This window comes from Elephas maximus, chromosome 1 (genome assembly GCF_024166365.1).
Source record: "Elephas maximus indicus isolate mEleMax1 chromosome 1, mEleMax1 primary haplotype, whole genome shotgun sequence".
In the NCBI taxonomy this organism is placed as follows: Eukaryota; Metazoa; Chordata; class Mammalia; order Proboscidea; family Elephantidae; genus Elephas; species Elephas maximus.
This window is the reverse complement of record NC_064819.1, coordinates 135,350,994-135,370,754: the sequence shown is the minus strand read 5'-3', so window position 1 is coordinate 135,370,754 and position 19,761 is coordinate 135,350,994. Positions and strand designations below refer to the sequence as shown.

The 19,761-nt window shown below is 34.8% G+C and overlaps 1 protein-coding gene across 11 annotated transcripts in view; it reads right to left on the bottom strand.

Annotated features, from left to right (window-relative positions):
- Nucleotides 1-19,761, bottom strand: part of RIMS1 (regulating synaptic membrane exocytosis 1) — a 476,384-nt gene that overhangs the window by 171,702 nt on the left and 284,921 nt on the right. For 9 of the 11 annotated variants that reach the window (XM_049895246.1, XM_049895223.1, XM_049895257.1 and 6 more), the window contains exon 1: nucleotides 18,875-19,039. The exons of the other annotated variants lie outside the window; for them this stretch is intronic. In XM_049895246.1, the coding sequence (XP_049751203.1) occupies nucleotides 18,875-18,968 (94 nt within the window). In that variant the 5' untranslated portion in view covers nucleotides 18,969-19,039. Of the gene's footprint in view, nucleotides 1-18,874; nucleotides 19,040-19,761 lie in introns of those variants that run through there. 11 annotated transcript variants of the gene reach the window in all.

The following is a 19,761-nucleotide window of genomic DNA, read 5'->3' as shown; positions in this document are numbered from 1 at the left end:
TAATTTAATTGGTTTGGGCATATATATATATATATATATATATATATATATGCCAGGTGTCCTTCCAAGGCTTCTTCCCCAAAGTCATCAGGTGATTCCAGTGTGCAGCCTGCACTATTCTTACATTATCCTGAAAGTGGTAATCTGGATGCTACAGATTTTGCAGCTAAAAAAATGTTTTGCCAATTTTGGTCATATATAGTAATTTAGATTTTAAAAAAGTACTTAAAAAAAAATGTTGGCATTGAGTCGATTCTGACTCATAATGACCTTATGTGTTGCAAAGTAGAGCTGCTCCACTGGGTTTTCTTGGCTATAATCTTTAATAAGGCAGACATCCAGGACTTTCTTCCATGACACTGCTGGGTGGATTCAAACCACCAACCTTTAGGTTAGTAGTTCAGCGCAAACAACGTGTGCCATCCAGGGACCTTAGCATCTTAGATGCCTACTAAACATTGCTAAAACTTAATATAAAAATATATATTCAATGTTTTAGCATATAATAATGTTGTTGTTCTTGTTAGGTGCCATCAAGTTGGTTCCGGCTCATAGCGACCCTATGCACAACAGAACGCAACACTGCCCAGTCCTGCGTCACCCTTACAATCGTTGTTATGCTTGAGCTCATTGTTGCAGCCACTCTGTCGATCCACCTTGTTGAGGGTCTTCCTCTTTTCCGCTGACCCTGTACTCTGCCAAGCATGATGTCCTTCTCCAGAGACTCACCCCTCCTGACAACATGTTCATATCTGTATATATTTAGTATACAATTACAACCTTTGTGCTCTGAACAATTTCTAAGGGTTTTCTTATTGCTAATTTCATTATCACCTATTAAAATAGAACATTTCTGCTTAAATACTTACAGAAAATAAATTTTAAAGTCTAGGTACATAGCTTTTTGTTTCTTATTTCCATGTAATTACTAAATTTAAAGGTTTTATTGACTTAAATACCTTAATTTTTATAACTCATATTTCTCCATTATTAATGGAATAAGTAACATTCAACAAAACTTGCTCCTAAAATATTCAGAATCTAGTTTTCCACTAATGTGAAACATTTTCCTTGGTTATTTTTCTAACAAGTAATTAAAAATATTGACTTCCAGGTATCATAGCTACAAAATGATAAATTCATAATATCTGCCTGTAGAATTGATACAAACACATTTTGGTTTTATATTCAATGTCACTATCACGGAACTAACTCACTATTATCATTCATTTAGACTCAGAAAATACATCAGATGTTTGAGTTTACTAAAATGTCCATAATTAGCCAAGTTCAATGAAGTGTTATAATTTTGAGCATTATTTTTACAAAGACTTTTAAAAACACTTTTCTTCTAATAACTTGTAAAAAAGTAGGTTAATTAAACTTAATAAGCACACAATTTTTAATGCAGACACACAAGTCAGCTAAATGAACATGAGCCTTTCTTAAAGAGAACTAGCTATTCCTGAACCAAAGTCAATGACCACACTATGAATAAAGCATAAATATGCATCACTGTGATTTAGAAGTGTGTGTCTTATGATGTCAAATGTAAAAGTACAAAGGATTCCAATAAGACCAATCAATACCAATTGAATAAAAATACCTTCTAAATAATATAGGTGGCATGGTTGAGTGTATATAAGTATTTTAAAATCTTAAAGGATAAAGCTATAACTCTAATTTCACATATGAAACATCTGCTAAATATCTGTTACATGAGTTATGCTTGACCAAGTGGAATGTGTATCTAATGAGCAAGGTAGTAAAGGGAAGGTTATCTTCACTAAAGCCTTTAAGTAGTAGAAAGTCTGAACTTCTTCCCCATCTCCAACAGAAATATGCTGCATCTTTTTTATGATCATTATAATGAATGGTGATAAAAGATGAGACTCAAGCCAATTCCATGACTGACTCCCAATTCCTAATTCATATTTATAAATGTTCTACTTTTCATCTCAAAAAATAAATCGTTCTTCTTGAATATTGACATTAAAAAAAAAACTGTAAAATTCATAGACCAAAAATCAGAAGAATCATCTGCCCTTAGAGATTTCCTGTACCTTTAAAATTATGTAGCTATATCCCCTACAGCACGATGTGTAGTAGGACTAAATAAAATTAGGTGAATTCTAAGCTACTTTATCACTGCACGGGACGTAGACAAATCAAAATTCTGGGCAAAAATACATTGATTAGATGTTTGTATGCAGTGCACACACAAAAGGCAACTCAGTTCTAAGAATGAGTTTTTAAGCTCAGACAAGGCACGGTATTTTTAACACTGAGTACTATGGCTAACACACATGACTTAAAAAATATTGCTTTCATTATAATCTGATAATGAAGTTCTACATTTTAATAGTTTCCATGGATATTTATTTGGGAAACAGTCTTTTCACAGACTGCTATTAAAATCTTAAGTCTAAGAATTAAGATAAAATCTTAACTCTGGATTAATATAATGAAAATATCACTTTGAGTAAGTTTCCTAAGATTTTAGAAGTCCACCTAAAAAAGTTCTATGCCAGCAAAGGGCAAGTTTGCCCACTCCAAATACATACATACATACATACACACACACACATAATATATAATAGTAGAGCTACATATATGTAATATATAATAGTGGAGCTAACTTTGGAATTAATCAGCAATAATTTACTGTATAACCAAGTCCTAGAAAGTCTAATTTCACCCAAGTAAATTTAGCAGTTAGGGACAAGAAACAAATAATATTGGATAGCATTTAATTTCCCTTATAAGGTATTTCCACTCTGTCACAGGGGTTCACTATGAGTAGGAAACAAATAGATGGCACCCAACAATAGCAACAGTATCTAGGCATTAAAAGATAATAGGAAGATATACTTGTTAATTCTAATTATATAATCTGCAAATACTAAAACATTTTATAAAGCAATACTGTGCATACTGATGCAAGATCAGTAATTGTGGTTGATGACTGAACTATTCTAAGTTCCCAGTATAGAAAAAATACTGCGTCTCAAATACTTTTTGGTGATTTCATTCAAAATTCATGCCAACATTCACCCCAAACAAAACATATTTGAAGGCAAACTGCATAACTGGGTAACAGAGACTTATGCCCCTTGAATGCAAGGCCTGAGGCAGGGCTGGAGGACTCTCCAAACCTATGGTCTTCAGCAAATAACCTCTTTAAGAATTTCTATGTAACTTAAAATCCAGTTTCTGGTTTTGACCCAGGACAGAAAAAAAAGTGTTGCTCTTTGGAAGAAGTGCATTAATTATCTCCAGCCACCAGCGATTCATTAAGAATGGCTACTCTACAAATTCACGCTAAAAACACATCTTGAAGTTCCCTTTATTCACAATACACTCTGCTTCTATCATAGAACCAACACCACTCTCTCTCTTTGGTATACAAATTGGTTGAGTCAAGTAAATGCATGAGTTATTCTTTACTAAGTTAATCAGGCATCAAAGGTGTTTATATTGAGAAATTATTTAAACTTAATGGAACCTCTAGAGCTGTACTACCCCTAGAGAGTGATTAAATATTTGCTTAAGGACCTGTGGTGTCATCTCTACATTTTATAATTTCAGGGAACAGGAAAGGAGGCTCCGTAGCTAAAGAAAAAAGGTTCAGTAGCTAGCCCAGGAAAGGAGAATTTAATGAATTTATCTGGCAGGGGTGGTACTGTTCTGGTTACATGTATAATTTGAGAGCTAATTTGAGGAATGCCAACATTACCACCACACAACTCTACAAAGCAGTTATATGGAACTCAGAATCAAAATTTGTGGCTGAAGTCTAAACTCATTCAGATTATCTCATAACTCAAGCGATAATACCTCCTATAGCATCCATTTGAAGCCCTGTGGCACAGTGGTTAAAGCGCTCAGCTACTAACTCAAAGGTCAGCAGTTTGAATCCACCATCCACTCTGCAGGAGAAAGATGTGGCAGTCTATTTCCATAAAGATTTACAGCCTTGGAAAGCCTATAGGGCAGCTCTACTTTGTCCTATAGGTTCACTATGAGTCAGAATCAGCTTGATGGCAGTGGGTTTCATACCATCCATTAAGGGAATCCTGGTGGCGCAGTGGTTTAGCACTTGGCTGCTACCTGGAAGGTTGGCGGTTCGAACCCATCAGCTGCTCTGTGGGAGAAAGATGTGGCAGTCTGCTTCCGTAAAGATGTACAGCCTTGGAAACCCTATGGGGCAGTTCTACTTTGTCTTTTAGGCTCTCTATGAGTTGGAATCTACTCAACAGTAATGGGTTATAGCATCTATTGTTCTTTCAAGGATAGGATGAGGTAACATATGTGAAATTGCTTTATAAACTATAAAAAAAATAAGGCACCACAGAAATGCAGGTTGTTATTAGAATATAAAAATATATACTGAGACATATATTTCTACTAATACTAGTAAGCATTTCTATCAATTCTGATAACATGTAAAAATCAAGACCCTTTTTTCCTGCCCCACAGTTTGCTTATTTGAAACTGTATTTTCTCTATCAATATTATTATATCCTTCCTTATATTTATAATTATGTCATTTCTTATCAAACTTGTAAAGAGCGGCTATTGTGTAGTAAAAAGAGCACTGTATTCAAAGTTGGAGATTTGTGACTCTAATTCTAACTCTGCCATCGTAGGTGCATTATCTTGATAATATGTCTTCATATCTATAAATATTATCCATAAAATGGGGATAATGTCAATTTCTTCATAGGAGTTTCATGAGGATTAAATAAGATATGCCATCTTTGTGAACTGCAAAGGACTTTAGAAAGAGAGTTTATTGTATAATTAACTTACTTAATTGAAATTAAGAAAATTAAATCATGAAGTTAGAGATCAGATTTACAGTTAAAGAGCTATTATAACTAAAATATATATCAGCAATGTTCACAAAATATGCTTTGAAATGGGCTTAGGAAAGTGTTTACAACAAATTATTGGCCTGGTACAAAATAGATACTGAAGTATTTGGGATGAGTGAATACTATTATTAAAGGATGAGGAAAAGGAGTCATCATATATAAAGACAATAATATAAATCTTTCCATCAATTTCCACAAAGTCAATGGAAGTCTCAAGTATTCAGAGAATGGTTACTTTTATAATCAGGCTATCTTTAATTCAAATATATAGATTAACCCCTAATTGAAAATATTTGGACTGTGAAATAATTAATTTGGTCAGGTTACTCAATATATCCTTAATATGAAAATAAGTATTTTGTCATTTCTTATTTATGTGGTTTTTTTCTGTGTGACAATAAAATGCATGCAGTGTATAAGCAAAATATTAATGACTGAATTTTTCTGTACCATGATATATATAGGATATTTTATCCCTTTATATCTTTTTCTCATGACTTAAGATATTCCTGAGAAAATGTTTTCTTGAAACCAGCTTGTATTAAACCTTAAACATTATTTGGTACAGATATTTAGCTGTGAAATAAATTTTAATCTTTATATTCTAATATGTAATAAGAATCCTAATTTACTGAGGTATCTAGATTTTTTTAACAAAATTATCTAAATAACAAGAGGATTGATGGTCATAAGAAAACAACAACTATAACTTTAAGCATGTAATAGGTCCCTTTGTATTTACTTTAAATAGGCTAATAGATATTGAGAAATAAAAAGCTATCTGGGATAGTAAATACTGGGGATCATTTTAATTTTTTCTAATTTTGAAAGTTACATAAATTTAGATTTTTGAGACCACGAAGCTTGAGTTCAGAAACACTTCCAAAACACCCGTATGCTCTGTGACATCTTTATGCTTTGCCACTGCATTGACTTCAGAGAACGTTGATAAATTAAAATTCCCAAGTTTTTTAAGAACAATAACAAAAGCTACACACACACACACACACACCCCGACACACATATAACTTTGTGACTTAGCACTATAAAATAAGGACGTTCCTAGTCTTCAGGAAATCTAGACCAGAATGTATTTATTATTTGTATTAAATGACAATAAAAATGTATATGAAGAAAAGTCTCCAAGGTCATTGATGAAAGGAGCAAAAAACCTTCCACATATAATACTTTAGAGAGGAGTAAATTGCATGTGTAAGTTTAACTTGAAGACTAATTGAGAAATTTCTCCCCCAGAATCTAAGTACAGAACAGTAAAGTGTCCTTGATAACAAATCACAAAATTGACAATCTTAGGGAAACTTTTTTTTTCTTTTTCCCAACACAATGACTCTTCATAAATAAGAATCTGGGAAGTGCTGTACACAGGAGGGAAATATTTTACTGCAACTTTCCAACTGACCAGGCTTCCACATTGACACTGAGTATTCCGTTCACGTGGGAGAACAGGTTGTCACGTGCAAAGCCTCGAAATAACCAGCCAGGAAACCCTGTGGAAAAAATTGGGGTTTATTTGTTTTCATTGTTTGGGGACTGGATATTAACCACAGGTTTAAGAATACTGTAGCACTGGGCAAGTTGACAGCAGAGACATTAAAAGAAAGCCCTCTAGATGTAAATATCTTTGATAAAAGAAAATGTTAAAGTCTTTATCCAGACCTCACACCCAGGCCACACTAACAAAACTGCATAAACTGGCAATAATAATTCTAAATGTCAAATGAATCTCTACCTGCCTCTGAATCCTAAAGACATGGAAATAAAAACTACGGAGATTGACACATTATCACTGTTTTAGTGATATAAATAAGAAAAACAAAAGCCAAATGATGAAAAAGATTAATATTAAGGGCACAAAGAACAAAATGGAGGTACTTATGAAGTACTGATACTACTTATCATTTAAAAATACGTATCAAATTATTATAATAAACAAAATAAATTTACACTCTTGCAAACATTTTTGGTACTGTAAGCAGATGTTTTGAAATCAGAGCTTCCTCTAAATGAGCTTCTTTAAATATCGCTGATTTTCTTTTTGTTTTTATTTCTATTTTTGTTTTGGCTATGCAAACAAAGTAATTTATAGATATACTAAAGGACTTTTTTTTTTTTTCTTTTTAAGGTGGAAATTCCTTCACCAGTAGTGTGCAATCATGAGGCATAGAAATTTGGAGAACATTTTATCTTAGGCTTCAGCGTTGTTCCAGAGAAAACTGCTAAGTATCCATAGTCATAAACCTTCAAAATATAGTCACGGGAAACTAGATTGCAAAATACCACAAGGCCGCCGGTCTAAATCTCTGCTGCAGTGTAAAAGTGGTCAAGCTGTATAAGTCATGTCCTTTTTACTGTACTCCAACTCAATACAATAGAAGTATAATTTAAGTAAGATGAAGTACAAAGGACATGAGGGAAAAGAAGCAATATTCACAATGCATATAGATATTATATCCACCTCTTATCATAAAGCAAATTAAGTTAAAGTTGGTCAAAAACTAACCTACCGACTCAAGAAAGGAAGTGTTTTCTTTAGTTCGTAAATATTAAGGTTAGGTAAGTGGGTTTAAAACAATATTTCTCACATAGGAACTTCAAAATATCTTCAGCTTAGATTAAAATTTCGTAACAAAAACTGTTACTTTCAAAAATTAGGAAGTCTCACTGGCCTAGACCTAAAGAGCCCAAAATTAGCTTCTTGGCTTTGTCACAAGGTGCTCTCCTGAGAAGAGAAGGATGGCTTCTATGTAGGAAGGTACCCTTCTTAGACGATCCTATCCTTAGCTTGCCTGGCTGTTTAAATACATGACTCATAATTATCTACCCCAAGCGTATTTCAGAATATGCTGCCCTTTGGTATTTTTCAAATGTTTACTTAAATCAATAATATATACAGAGGTCTTCATGAAAGATATACAGAAATAAATTTAAAAAAACAGTGCCTTTTTTTTTTTAAGATAATTTACAATATCTAAAATCCAACTCTGAAGTAACCTAGAGTATCTGACAACCACGTACCTCTGGATTTACTATATTTCCATAAAACTCTTTCCCCTAACTGCCCCCACAATTGTTTTTATTGTATTACGCTTCGACATTACTATATCGTGGTGTTTACCACATGGATCATGCTGACGATATTCCTCGTACTATATGGATCATGCTGCCGCTGCTTATCTCTATGACACAACAAAGGAGAAACTTCTCTCTGGTCTCAGTATCAGAAAGAATTAGTACGCACTTAAACATCTGGTTTATTTTTATGTTATGGATGTGTAAATTTTGAAACTGATGGCACTTTTATAAAAGCATATCTGTTAAAATGTTTATGACTAAATCTGCAGCCTAATTGTTTACCCTTATTTTCCTTCACCTTTCTTTTCTACATATTTTAAATTTATTTCATACACCTACATTTTTACATTCTGGTAGCACCTTAAGTCACTTTTGATATTAAGGTAGGTTTTAAAGCAGGAATCAAAGTAAAATTAAATGAATATGCACCCAAAAATATAATTTCATATATTTATTATAATTCTGTATTCATTAAAATACAGATTTTTTTCCCACCAACCTCAAAATATCTTTGATGCAATGGGAAACAACTAAAATGAGATTGATACACAGGTATTAATTTTTCTGTAGCTTAAATAGCAGAATTCAGTAAACAGCAAACCATATTAACCATTTGGAAAGCTTGTCAAGGAATGGAAAGCAAGTAAAAAAGTCATCTAGCAAAAATCTATGTCACAAAATCTGAGCGACTAGACTTTAGTGCTAGAAAAACCAACTAGACCCTCACTCAAAAATTTACAGTTGCAACCACAAGACAGTTCTTCTGGTTTTTCAATCCCACAGGACTATTGAGGATGATCACTGTAAAAAAAGAAAATGGGCTGGTACAGACAGGCACACTGACAGCACAAGCGAGGGGGCAGGAAAACTTTAAAAAAATTTCAAGAAAACAAATTAGACAAAGTGTTTAGGGGCCTACTTGCCTTAGACACTGAGATACTGTGAACAGCTCTATGAACAAAGAGCAACATAATAACTGATGTTAAGACAATAACCATTACTTTGATTTCATAAAAGTTTATACGCCATAAACAGAGATGAAATTCCCTTTGTGGCCTTCCTGATTTAATAAAGAAAACAAAGATAGGGAAATTTATAATTCTGATAGAAAGACTTGAATTAAAATAATGTAAATCAGAGCAAACAATAACAAGTTAGTTGGCAAACATTAGCACCTTGGAAAATTCAGCTATCTAGCTAAGTTTTTACAATTCTAAAATCAAATCATCACTATCAAATGCAATACAAAAACACAAACGTGTACCAACTATCAAATGCTGCTAGAGATTCATCATGTGCTAAATTATGGACTTAATGTACTATAAATATTAATTCTTATTTTCTCCATTTTCATGTTCTATTTCTTGATATTTTGTGAATAAAGTACAGCTAATGTGAAGTAAAGGGTTAAGTGCTCTCTGCATAATAAAAAAATACCCTACCAAAAACCAAAACCAAACCCATTGTTGTGCAGTAGAATCCGACTCAAAGTGACCCTACTGGACAGAGCAGAACTGCCCCACAGGGTTTCCAAGGAGTGCCCGGTGGATTCGAACTGTCAACCTTTTGGTTAGCTGCCGTAGCTCTTAACCAGTATGCCACTAGGGTTCCCTAACATCCTACAGAGTGGCCAAATGTCTTCTAAAAATTCTTAACCAAAATTAATGTCTTCTAAGTAAGAGCAAAGCAAGGTGAACAAAAATATCTTTTCTAGGGATCTACAGAACTGAGTTAAACTGTGAAATTAAAAAAGGTATTTGGTGAAAAAATTGAAATCAGCTACTGTTAGAAATGATATCTAAAATATTCAGTGTCATTAAATCTTAAAACTATTTAAACTATTCCACTAGTCTTTGAACTATTCCATTATAAAAAATGATTACACTGAATGTGATATCAGTAATAGTAAAAATACTCATATTTCAGATGTTTTCCAATGCAAAATTTGTTGATCTATAAAAAAACCTTTTCTAATTGAGATTGGGATGATGCCATTCACAGAGACAGTAAAAATCTTCAACTTATTTATCCCAGTAAGAAAGAGCACATTAACAATTGATCTAATAATTCTACTCATCTTAACACCTAAATGTGACCATTATACTGCACCTGATTTTCATATAAACCAACCCACAGTTTAGCTAAAATGCCATACTGATCACAGCAAGATTGAGCTGGACAAATGGATGGAACACAGTAGAAATACTAAATTATTACAGTGACTATACTAATTCCAATATTAATAAAATAGTTTACCTCCATTTTTCCTAAAATACACAGATGTAATTATTCTATACATACTGTAATTAAAGATTTATCTCCATTTTAAAATGAAAGAGTCAGTCAATAACATGTCCTAAACTCAACCTGATTTTCTTTTTATTTACAAAGAGTGTAAGCAGTATTTATGTTTAGGTATAAAATGTTCACTACTCATGTTTAAAATATATTTGTAAAGAATTTGGGTTACGATAATTGTTGCAACTACATTCTAACAGCTGAGTACTCACTTTTTTCAAATGAGACATTCAATGTTGCTGTAGTCTGGCTATTTTGTATTTTTACTGTTGAAAAGGATAAAAACACTGAAAGATAGCCTCTTGTTAGCCTTTACAATTTCACTTATTATCAAGCAGCTCTACAGTTCTATTTGTTTTCCAGGGTGATACAGTAATAGTTTTGATGACATACACAGACACACACACACACAGAGGAATACACATACATCCCAGATCTTCGGGGCCCTTCTACAATCTTTGCTCAATGTTATCATTGCATCACATTTTAGATTGAACATCTGGATGTGAAGTTAGTTCACAAGCATAAAACTGTACCCTCTTCAATTTAGCTAGGAAAAATTTTCTAGCTATGGAAAATGCATAGTATGCTCAAAGACTGTATAAAAAACTCAAAAACCAAACCAAAACAAAACAAAAAAACAGCTTCAAACAAAACCTCCAAAGACAGATCCTTCTTATTATAAGCCATGTGTATCTCACCAATACATCAAAGGGTCTTTCAGGTTCAACAGATATTTGGAGGCTCTTACTCTGTGCTCAGGAATCCTTGTGTGGTGTGAAACGGTTAAGTACTCAACTACTAAATTAAAGGCTGGCAGTCTGAATCAGCCAGACCACCCAGAAATGCCTTGGAAGAAAAGCCTGGCAATCTGTTTCTGAAAGGTCACGGCCTTGAAAATCGTATGGAGCTGTTTTACTCTGCACACATGGGGTCCCAGGAGTCGGAATCCACTCAACAATAACTGGTGTGGCTTTATTCTGTGCTCATTTTGCTGTCACTTTCATATCCTCATTGAATAGCTCCGATTACAGAAGACTCTCATGGACTAAAACAAACCTTGCTGAGATCTCTATGAGTAAAGACCTAATCTAGAACCAAGCTAGCTTCTCAAGTGAGGGAATCACAACATATCTGTCAAAAGAGGCCTACTGTCAGAAGAAATCTAGTCTCTGTCAAGCCATTCGGAGCAGAAACAAGGCCTGGCTGTTCTGTCAGGTGCAGACAAAATAATGTTGGCCAATATGAAGTACAGTGGCCTATTCATTTAGAAAGTATTCCCAGTTATTTGAATTTTCAGTTATTACTAAAGCTTTTACTTCTACCAATATATCTAATCATCATTTATCATTTTGAAGTTTAAGCTTTGGGTGGATGGGAAATGATATAGCCATGGAAATATCAAACAATAATTAAGTTTTTTTAAGCAAGAACATTTCAGAGAGAGTCTAGGTTTATTTACTAACCACAGGAGGAAAAATTCTTCACCTTTATGCAGCTAGGAACATTTTCTACCACTCAGTGTCAGGTACTTTGTTGCTGTGACCTTTGATGCAAGGGTTTTAACTGGTTTATGTGAATGTTCTTACATGGTCTGTAATTAGGTTTAGAGAATTCATGTATGCTTTAAAATTATAGGTAAAATTTTATGTGCATAAGCATTTTTCTGAGAGTTCATTGCTTCCTTCAATTTTCTGATAAGTCCAGGATCTCTCCCCAGATTAAGAATAAATGGTTAAAGGGTTTGGATAGACCAGTGACTCAGACTGGGGTATTACTATATTGCTTAGGTGATTTACTTTCAGCCCTCAGAATTACCATTTCTTGCAGGTCCTCAGGCTCAGCAGTATGTTTTCACTGAGATCCCTATTTAACCCAGGCACTTATGAAATCAAGAAGCCATATGCAGAGAAAATGAATGTTGTGAAGACACACAGAGGGCGAGGTAATTAATCTCAGAAAGTACTTTCATGAGCTATCAAGTCTCCTATTTTTAAAAAAGCTTTTAATATAGAACAGGCAACAGAAGTACTATATACAGATGTGATACTATCTCTTACTTGATGAGGGCCTTAAATAATTTCAAAGACACATGCTTACAAGGAAAGTGTTGAAAAAATAGTACCAATCCAAATGACTAAATAAGTCACTAGAAAGCAGAATCATGAAATAAAAATCCAATTTGCAAGTGGATAAAAAACTGTTCCCATTTGGACCTTTTCAGAAGTTAACATGCTTCAAGGGCTAAGAAATCTCTAGGGAGTAAATATTGCAAGGCTAACATCCTCATGTTCCAAAAACCTTCAAAAGATATTAATAACTCTAAAATATATGGTAATGTTAAACTACTGAAACATGTTAGTTAGAACCTACTAGCTACTGCAACCAGTAAGTCCCCCTTTCTTAAGTCAGCTTTGAAATTTGCTCAAGGTTTACGGTTTGTCAAAATGAGAACTTATTTCCCAGGCCTTTAAAATGCATATAACATCATCTCTGAACCAACATATTAAAACTAGTCACTCAAAATCTGTTACATTTCTGCAACCAACTGACCAACTCACTCATGATTGTATCAATTCCCTTCTTAAAGACAAACAACAGCCTACTTGAACCTGGCTATCCAAAATCAAAACCCATTTCACTAGCCTACAATTAATAGGCATGCTATTGAGTATTGTATAAGTCTGTTTGACTATTAAAATTATAAAATTATAAAACTACTAATTCTGCCTTTATAAATTATTATACTTCTTCTAAATCTCCTTGGCCTTAGAAAACTGAAAAAACAGAAAGGATTTATTTTATTTATTAAAAGTGTCCCTGGTTTATCTGGAGAAGTAAAAGAAGAATACATGCTTGCTGCTCACTGAGATTAATTTTGTTTTTGTTTTCCAAGCAACTTTCATATTTAACAGAATTCTTCACAGGAATATTCATAAGCAATATTTCAAAATGAAAATATTTCTTCTGAAGAGCTTTCTAACCATGCACTAATAATTAACAGCACCACATAAAATCAGAAAGTTGGAAGACACCTGAGTGGATAACCTTCTATATGATGAAGAATCACTTTGCTAATAAAGTTACTGCCTTCACAAATATATTTGTAGACACTATAAATCAAACACACCAGTTCCTTGGAGCTAGGTATAGAAATTAATCACATTGCTTTTCTTTCATTTCTTAAGTACCTATGTGTGGGAGCATGAATCATCATTGCTTCAGCCTTCCCCTAATAATGGTGGGTGACCATGATTAAGAAGGCTCAAGTAAGTGGGACCATGAACACAAGATTCATGATCTTTATTATGTATCAATTTTTAGCCACTCTTGTTTTGTAAGCATACAACTGAATTTACAATAAAGTCCTTTTATTTTCACCAAAGAACATACTTAATAGCCTAGACTCATAAATGTTAATTAGAACTTGACAGGCAGCAATCTGATTCATACTTTTGCAAGTGGGAGGTAGCTGCTTCTTTTCCAATTGCCTCTGATCCTTTGGATGTTGAGCTTGCCCTCAGCAGGAAGTGGACCTCTTGAAAGTCATTTGTTGAGAAGAATAAGGCAGGAGCTTCCCTCCTCGGCCCTCAGCAGTATGCGCTGTAACTGAGAGGGAACAGTAAGGAGAGCTCTGGTCCCTGGCAGGCCTTCAGAGAGCACCAGGCTCCTCTCTGCATCCAGGTCCTTATCAGGCCTCAGCATACCATGTGATGCCTCTTCCCCTCCCAAGGAGTGCAGTTCTACTGCATGGCGCCCTCAGGACACCTAAAATTTGCTCAATTCCTATTTGCCAAATATTTGCAATGGAGCCAAGAGATTTACCAGTTTAATTTAAAAGAACCATGATCTCCCTTCCTAAAAGCCTCAGCTGCTAAAACACTGCAAAAAAAAAAAAAGGAGGGGGGGAGCGCTCTAAATTTCCTTTTATTAAGAAAACTATGTACCTCTTAAAATTTAATAACAACGTCTTTTTCTACACAGAAATCAACATCAGACAATCTCGAGCACCTGAAAAAGGTTATGCCATTCCCGCTAAGAATAGCAGGAAAATCTTTTTTTCGAATTGGCAGAATAGAAACAAAAGCCAGAAAGGGTTAGTTACTCTTTTAGCCCAAGGTCACACACCCAATCTTTGACCCAACAGACGATGTTTCCCTTTCCTTCGTTCTGAGACCTCTGTTTCCCTTTTCTTACAGCTTCTCCTTTAGTCCACCATTTAACGTCACGCAAAAACAGGCATTTCTATGGATGTGCTCTATAATCAAGACTGTCAATTAGGAGAAACCAAGCCTCAGCAGCCTTTGTTTAAAATACTTCAAAATAACAATCTCTATAAACTTCTATCTTTCTATTTTTAGTAAGATTAAGCTCTGAAACCTTCTAATGTTCATGAAATTCAGTAAACAGGAAAAATAAACTGTCTTTGCTCAATCAAAAAATGAAAATACATACTTTCTGAACTGATTAAATAATACCAGGTTGAGGTAAATATAATACTGAAATATAAATAGTTTAATGTATTTTAATTATACATTTACAACCTGAAAATTTCATAAAATGCAACTAGACATTCATCATTGAATTCAAAAATGACAATATAATCTTTGTAATTTCCAGGTTCAAAGCAAAATATTCCTTATTCTCTACTGTTAGAATCTAAATGAAGCATTCTAATATCTTATTCTTTTAGATAATTAAAAAATGTATACCATTAATTTTACATTTATCCACAAAATTAGTACTGTAGTTTAGTTTACCTGTTCCTGAGTGCAATATATGAAGTGGTAGAAACTGCAGAAACCAGCAAACATAACAGCAGCATCAGACTGGTTAAATAAATGCTACTAGCATCAAATCACTAAATTCCAGCTAGCAATGGCAGCAAATTCACAATAAAAAATCTGCTAAAATGCAAAAGAAACTTTAAAGAAAAAGTCCCTCTGGTCTTTGCATTCTAAATCACAACCAAAAAAGCCTGCAGTGTCCAACATTATACAACGGTGACACTAAACAAGGCCATAAGTGCTGCTGTCATCAAAACAGATCTCTGCAGTGTACAGATTCTCATTGATTACCGCATTAATCTACACTGCTCTGTGCTATACCAAATAGGTTCCCAGTGTAGCAAACACCAAAGATCTGGTAGGTTCACAATTAACCATTTCCTGAAACAAGGCACAGAAGCTGCTACCTTTCTGCAGGCAGAGAGGATGGAATGCTGTAGTCCCTTAAAGCTAACAGAGAAGAAAAGACCCAGGCAGATGCTCTGGGGTTCCTCCTGTCATTCACCCAGTGACACTTCACTGAGATATACACAGGCTGAGATGGCAATGTCAATCAGATCCTTGCCAACTTGTGGACCACAGCAAACTCACCTGAAACGATTTAGTCCCATTATCAATTACTGGCAATGTTCCTGCCAAGCCCTGTGTAACAGATTCTTTCCTCTGCAGTTTCCCTAACTGAGAAATCTCACTCAGCCCAATGACAACAATGGCACCAGGAAGCATTAACCAAGAGTGCAGGAGTGATTGTTGGGAATATGGGCAAAAATGCTTCTTCAGGCTGTTCCGGGATGTCCAGCCTAGTGCTAGTGGTGGCTCAACTCCAGGGGGCAAAAGGACAACACAAAATAGGCTTTGCCAGGGAGTCTGGGGGCGGGGGAGAGGAGACTCATATTTCCAGTATTTTTAAAGATACAGTTCTTTGATGACTGTAGAGACATAATTCATAGTTCAACAGATTTTTCTCACTGAGATATAGAATAATTATCCTCTCATTAAATCACCCACCCATAACCTCTGTACAGAACAGCAGCAAGAGCAACAATAAAATTAGCTGATTCAAAATGAGATTATCCCCTAATTTCATTTTTATCATGGTACATCACTCAGTTTCCAGAAACAATCATGAGCAATAATACACTCCTGTAAACTGATATGGAATATTTACTGAAAAGTAAATTCAGACTAGTTCTAGTTAGCTTTAGAAAATGAAATGGTCTTCTGATGATAAAGAAAGAAATAAGAACCATCTTTCATTTATTTAAATGAAATGCGCTGTGTATACTTACATGATATGTATTTGGTTAAAAATAATTATCCGATAAGGAAAGAAAATTATTACTGACCACGGGTCATCTGATCACTGCCAAATAAACTGCAAAATTGCCTCAAACAAATCAACTAATTTGGACATTTTTCCCCCTCTTGAAAGATTTTTAGGGTCTATTTAGGATCCTTATTTTCTCTTTTCCCCAAACTTCCCAATATGGCTTAAACCCACCTAATTCAAAACTGCCTAAATTGTTGGTGGGGGAAAAGAAATGGAAATAAACATTAACCGAATGCTTGTCGTATGCCAAATAATGTGCTAAATGTATTAGTTTTATTTAATTCACTTATTTCTCACAGGTGTATCACAAAATCAGTGACTTACCCATATTATAGGCTAATTAGCTTGCCCAAGGTCACACAGTTGAAAAGTAGCAGAGTTGGGTTTTGAACTTGGCTCATGCATAAGCTTTTCATTACATGGTAGCTAGGAGCTACTCTAAGTATTTTGGTGGATTACCACAAAGCTGGGCCACGTTTTGTTAGAGTGCTAGTGATCTGCTTAGTGTGCAAAACCATGGTAGTGCAGGTGGGACTTACAATCATATACCTCTATTTCCCACATTTGGAGCTAGGGAGAATTCTGTGGTGCAGCTAATGAGGCTGAAGACTTATGTTTGCTGAGCTTCAGTTTCTTTCACTGTGCCACTGTCACTGAGAAGACATACAAATGTCATTGCCTGGAGACAGACTGCTGGCCCAGTAAGTACGCTCAAGAGAACTGACGGAAGCAGAGTCAAAACTTTCAATAACCAATATACTCATTTCCCTTAGTTGAAATAGGTATCAAATAATTTTCTGTGGTTGAAATTTAAGAATCTATGCATCTGATAGGCCTACGTAGGTTTAGACCAACTGAATTAAAACATTTTAATTCATTACATGTGGCTATTATTGTGTCTAAGTTTCGAGATCTTTCTTTTTTGTATTTGTATTCCTCTTTCTTTTTTTCTCGTTTATCATCTGCCAACCCTGGTGGCGCAGTGGTTAAGAGCTCTGCTGTTAACTGAAAGATCTGCAGTTCAAATCACCAGCTGCTCCTTGAAAACCTTATGGGCAGTTCTACTGTGTTCTATAGATAGGGTCACTGAGTTGTAGTTGACTCAGTGGCAACAGAATAGTCTTATTTCAAATTTTAAAATCATTTTAAATGCTACTTATTAATATCTACCCTTCATTACATTTCCAGAATTTATATCAATTTGGTACAATTAAATCGAGTTCCCTAAATTTCCTATAGATAAGGGAATTTACCAAATGGTAACAAATTGTATTTCTAGCAGAAAATGCCTTGGTAAACTAAATAAAGTCTCTGAAATGGCATGCACAGCTTTCAAAAATCACAAAATAAAATCGACAATATTAAAAGAAGCTAATGGCTATCTGGGACCCTGGTGGTGTGGTGGTGAAGAGCTTAGCTGCTAACCAAAAGGTCGGCAGTTCGAATCCACCAGTTGCTCCTTGGAAACCCTATGGGGCAGTTCCACTCTATCCTATGGTTTTGCTATGAGTTGGAATCAACTTGAAGGCAATGGTTTTGTTTAATGGTCATTTTATTCTAAAATTTCTTTTCAGTAATTTCCAGGTACCAGGTAATCTGAGATCCCATGCATGGTAACAACTGTCCACATGCAAGCAGGAAAAATCCTTCTATTCTCATTGTTAATTCAGAAATTTATGTTAGTAATATTTACTTATTTAAAATATTTCTACCATGCTGTTCATTTTGAGCCACCTGTACATCTCTGCTGCGTTATATACTTTACAGTCTTCACACTCAGCTGTGACCCCACAGCCACTCCAATGGCCAGCAGACTGATTTCCCTTGGGAGAAAACACATAAAGCCTACCATCGATTGTAATTTTGAGTTTGCTTCAATATACCATTTGACTTTGTAGTACTGTGGTCCAGGTCAAGGCCTGTGTTTGTAGAAAGGTTTCAGCTTTCTCATGAGGACCTAAGAGCCATTATTTTGAAAAAGCAACAGAAACTTCCTATTTTTGGATTAATTTTCCACTAATGATGACTCGAATTTGTCATGTATTTCTCATTCTTTGGTTTCGCATGAGATAGTAAAGCACAGTATACATTTACTACAAAACAAAACTCAAGCACAATTAAGCAACTTGCTATTATTTTCTTTTTCACAAAACACTGACTCCCTAATCTTTAAGTCTATCTCAACTTGGCTTTACATACACACATACACACAAAAATCATAAATATGATTATAATTTTCAGGGCTATACTGTAAACCCTATAATCTCATTTCAGTGAAACAGATGAAGTTGGTAAGAAACTTTGCTCTGTTAAGAAACTAGTGCAAAATCATTCCAAACCTAACACAAAGAGAATGGGAATACTTAGACTGGAAAAATAAACACAGAAAAAAAAACAGAGGGAGTATTAAATACAGATTTTTGCCCAACTGGAAAAAAATGAAGAGGGATTACCATCCCCCAAACTCATTGTCTGTTGCTTACCAGTACCTGTTCGTCGGGACTCATCTGTTCCCTCTTCGGAATCAACAGACTTCACTTCTTCCCACCCTTCTGAAGAGACAGGTATCCCAGGTGCACACATGACAGCAGTCTTGCAAAGAAATTCACCCTGGGAATTTTTAGACTTGCTTTTTAAACCACTCTCTGCTACTCAAGATCTTATCTAAGAAGAGAGTGAAGTGCCTCTTCCATCATTCTGCTTATATCATTGAACAACAACTGCAACAAACCGTGGGTCAGGAGCAGCAGAAAATGGTAACTGAAAGAAAACATTGGTGTAAGGATAAGAAAATCTGTTTGCATGACTGACTCAGGTCATCGCAGGCTACTGTGCAGCTACGCAAAAGACTGCTTGGATAAAATACCGTACACAAGCCTTGGTGGGCCTGGTGGTGTGGAGACTGGTAGCATTTACTGAGGAGAAGCATATTGGCATCTCTGTTGGGTTTTAACCAGATCCACAGGATTCAGGAAATAAGCTTTCTGCCAGATGACTCTATGCTCCTAGCCATTCCTTCTGTTCACTTATCCCTCAAATTACTCTAACCAGTGTCCTTTTTCCTGCTGTGAGCTTATCCGTGGAGAGAGCTAAATAAAGGATTTTTATGACAACAAAATGGCCATTATCCCATAAGATGATTCCTTAAAACATACTTTTGTTTTTGTTCTGTACTATTAAAATGAATTAAATGGGAGTGTTTCTTATTAGATCTTTGATTTGTGAAGAAAAAAGTTTTTTTTCTTCTTGAAGAATTATCTGAAATTAGGCTTTGTATATTATTTTTCTCCTTTTACAAAAACATCTTAAGGTAGACTACCTCTTCTTAGACCCATGTAATTTTAATGTAAACATGTTATGCAGGTAGAAACCCTAG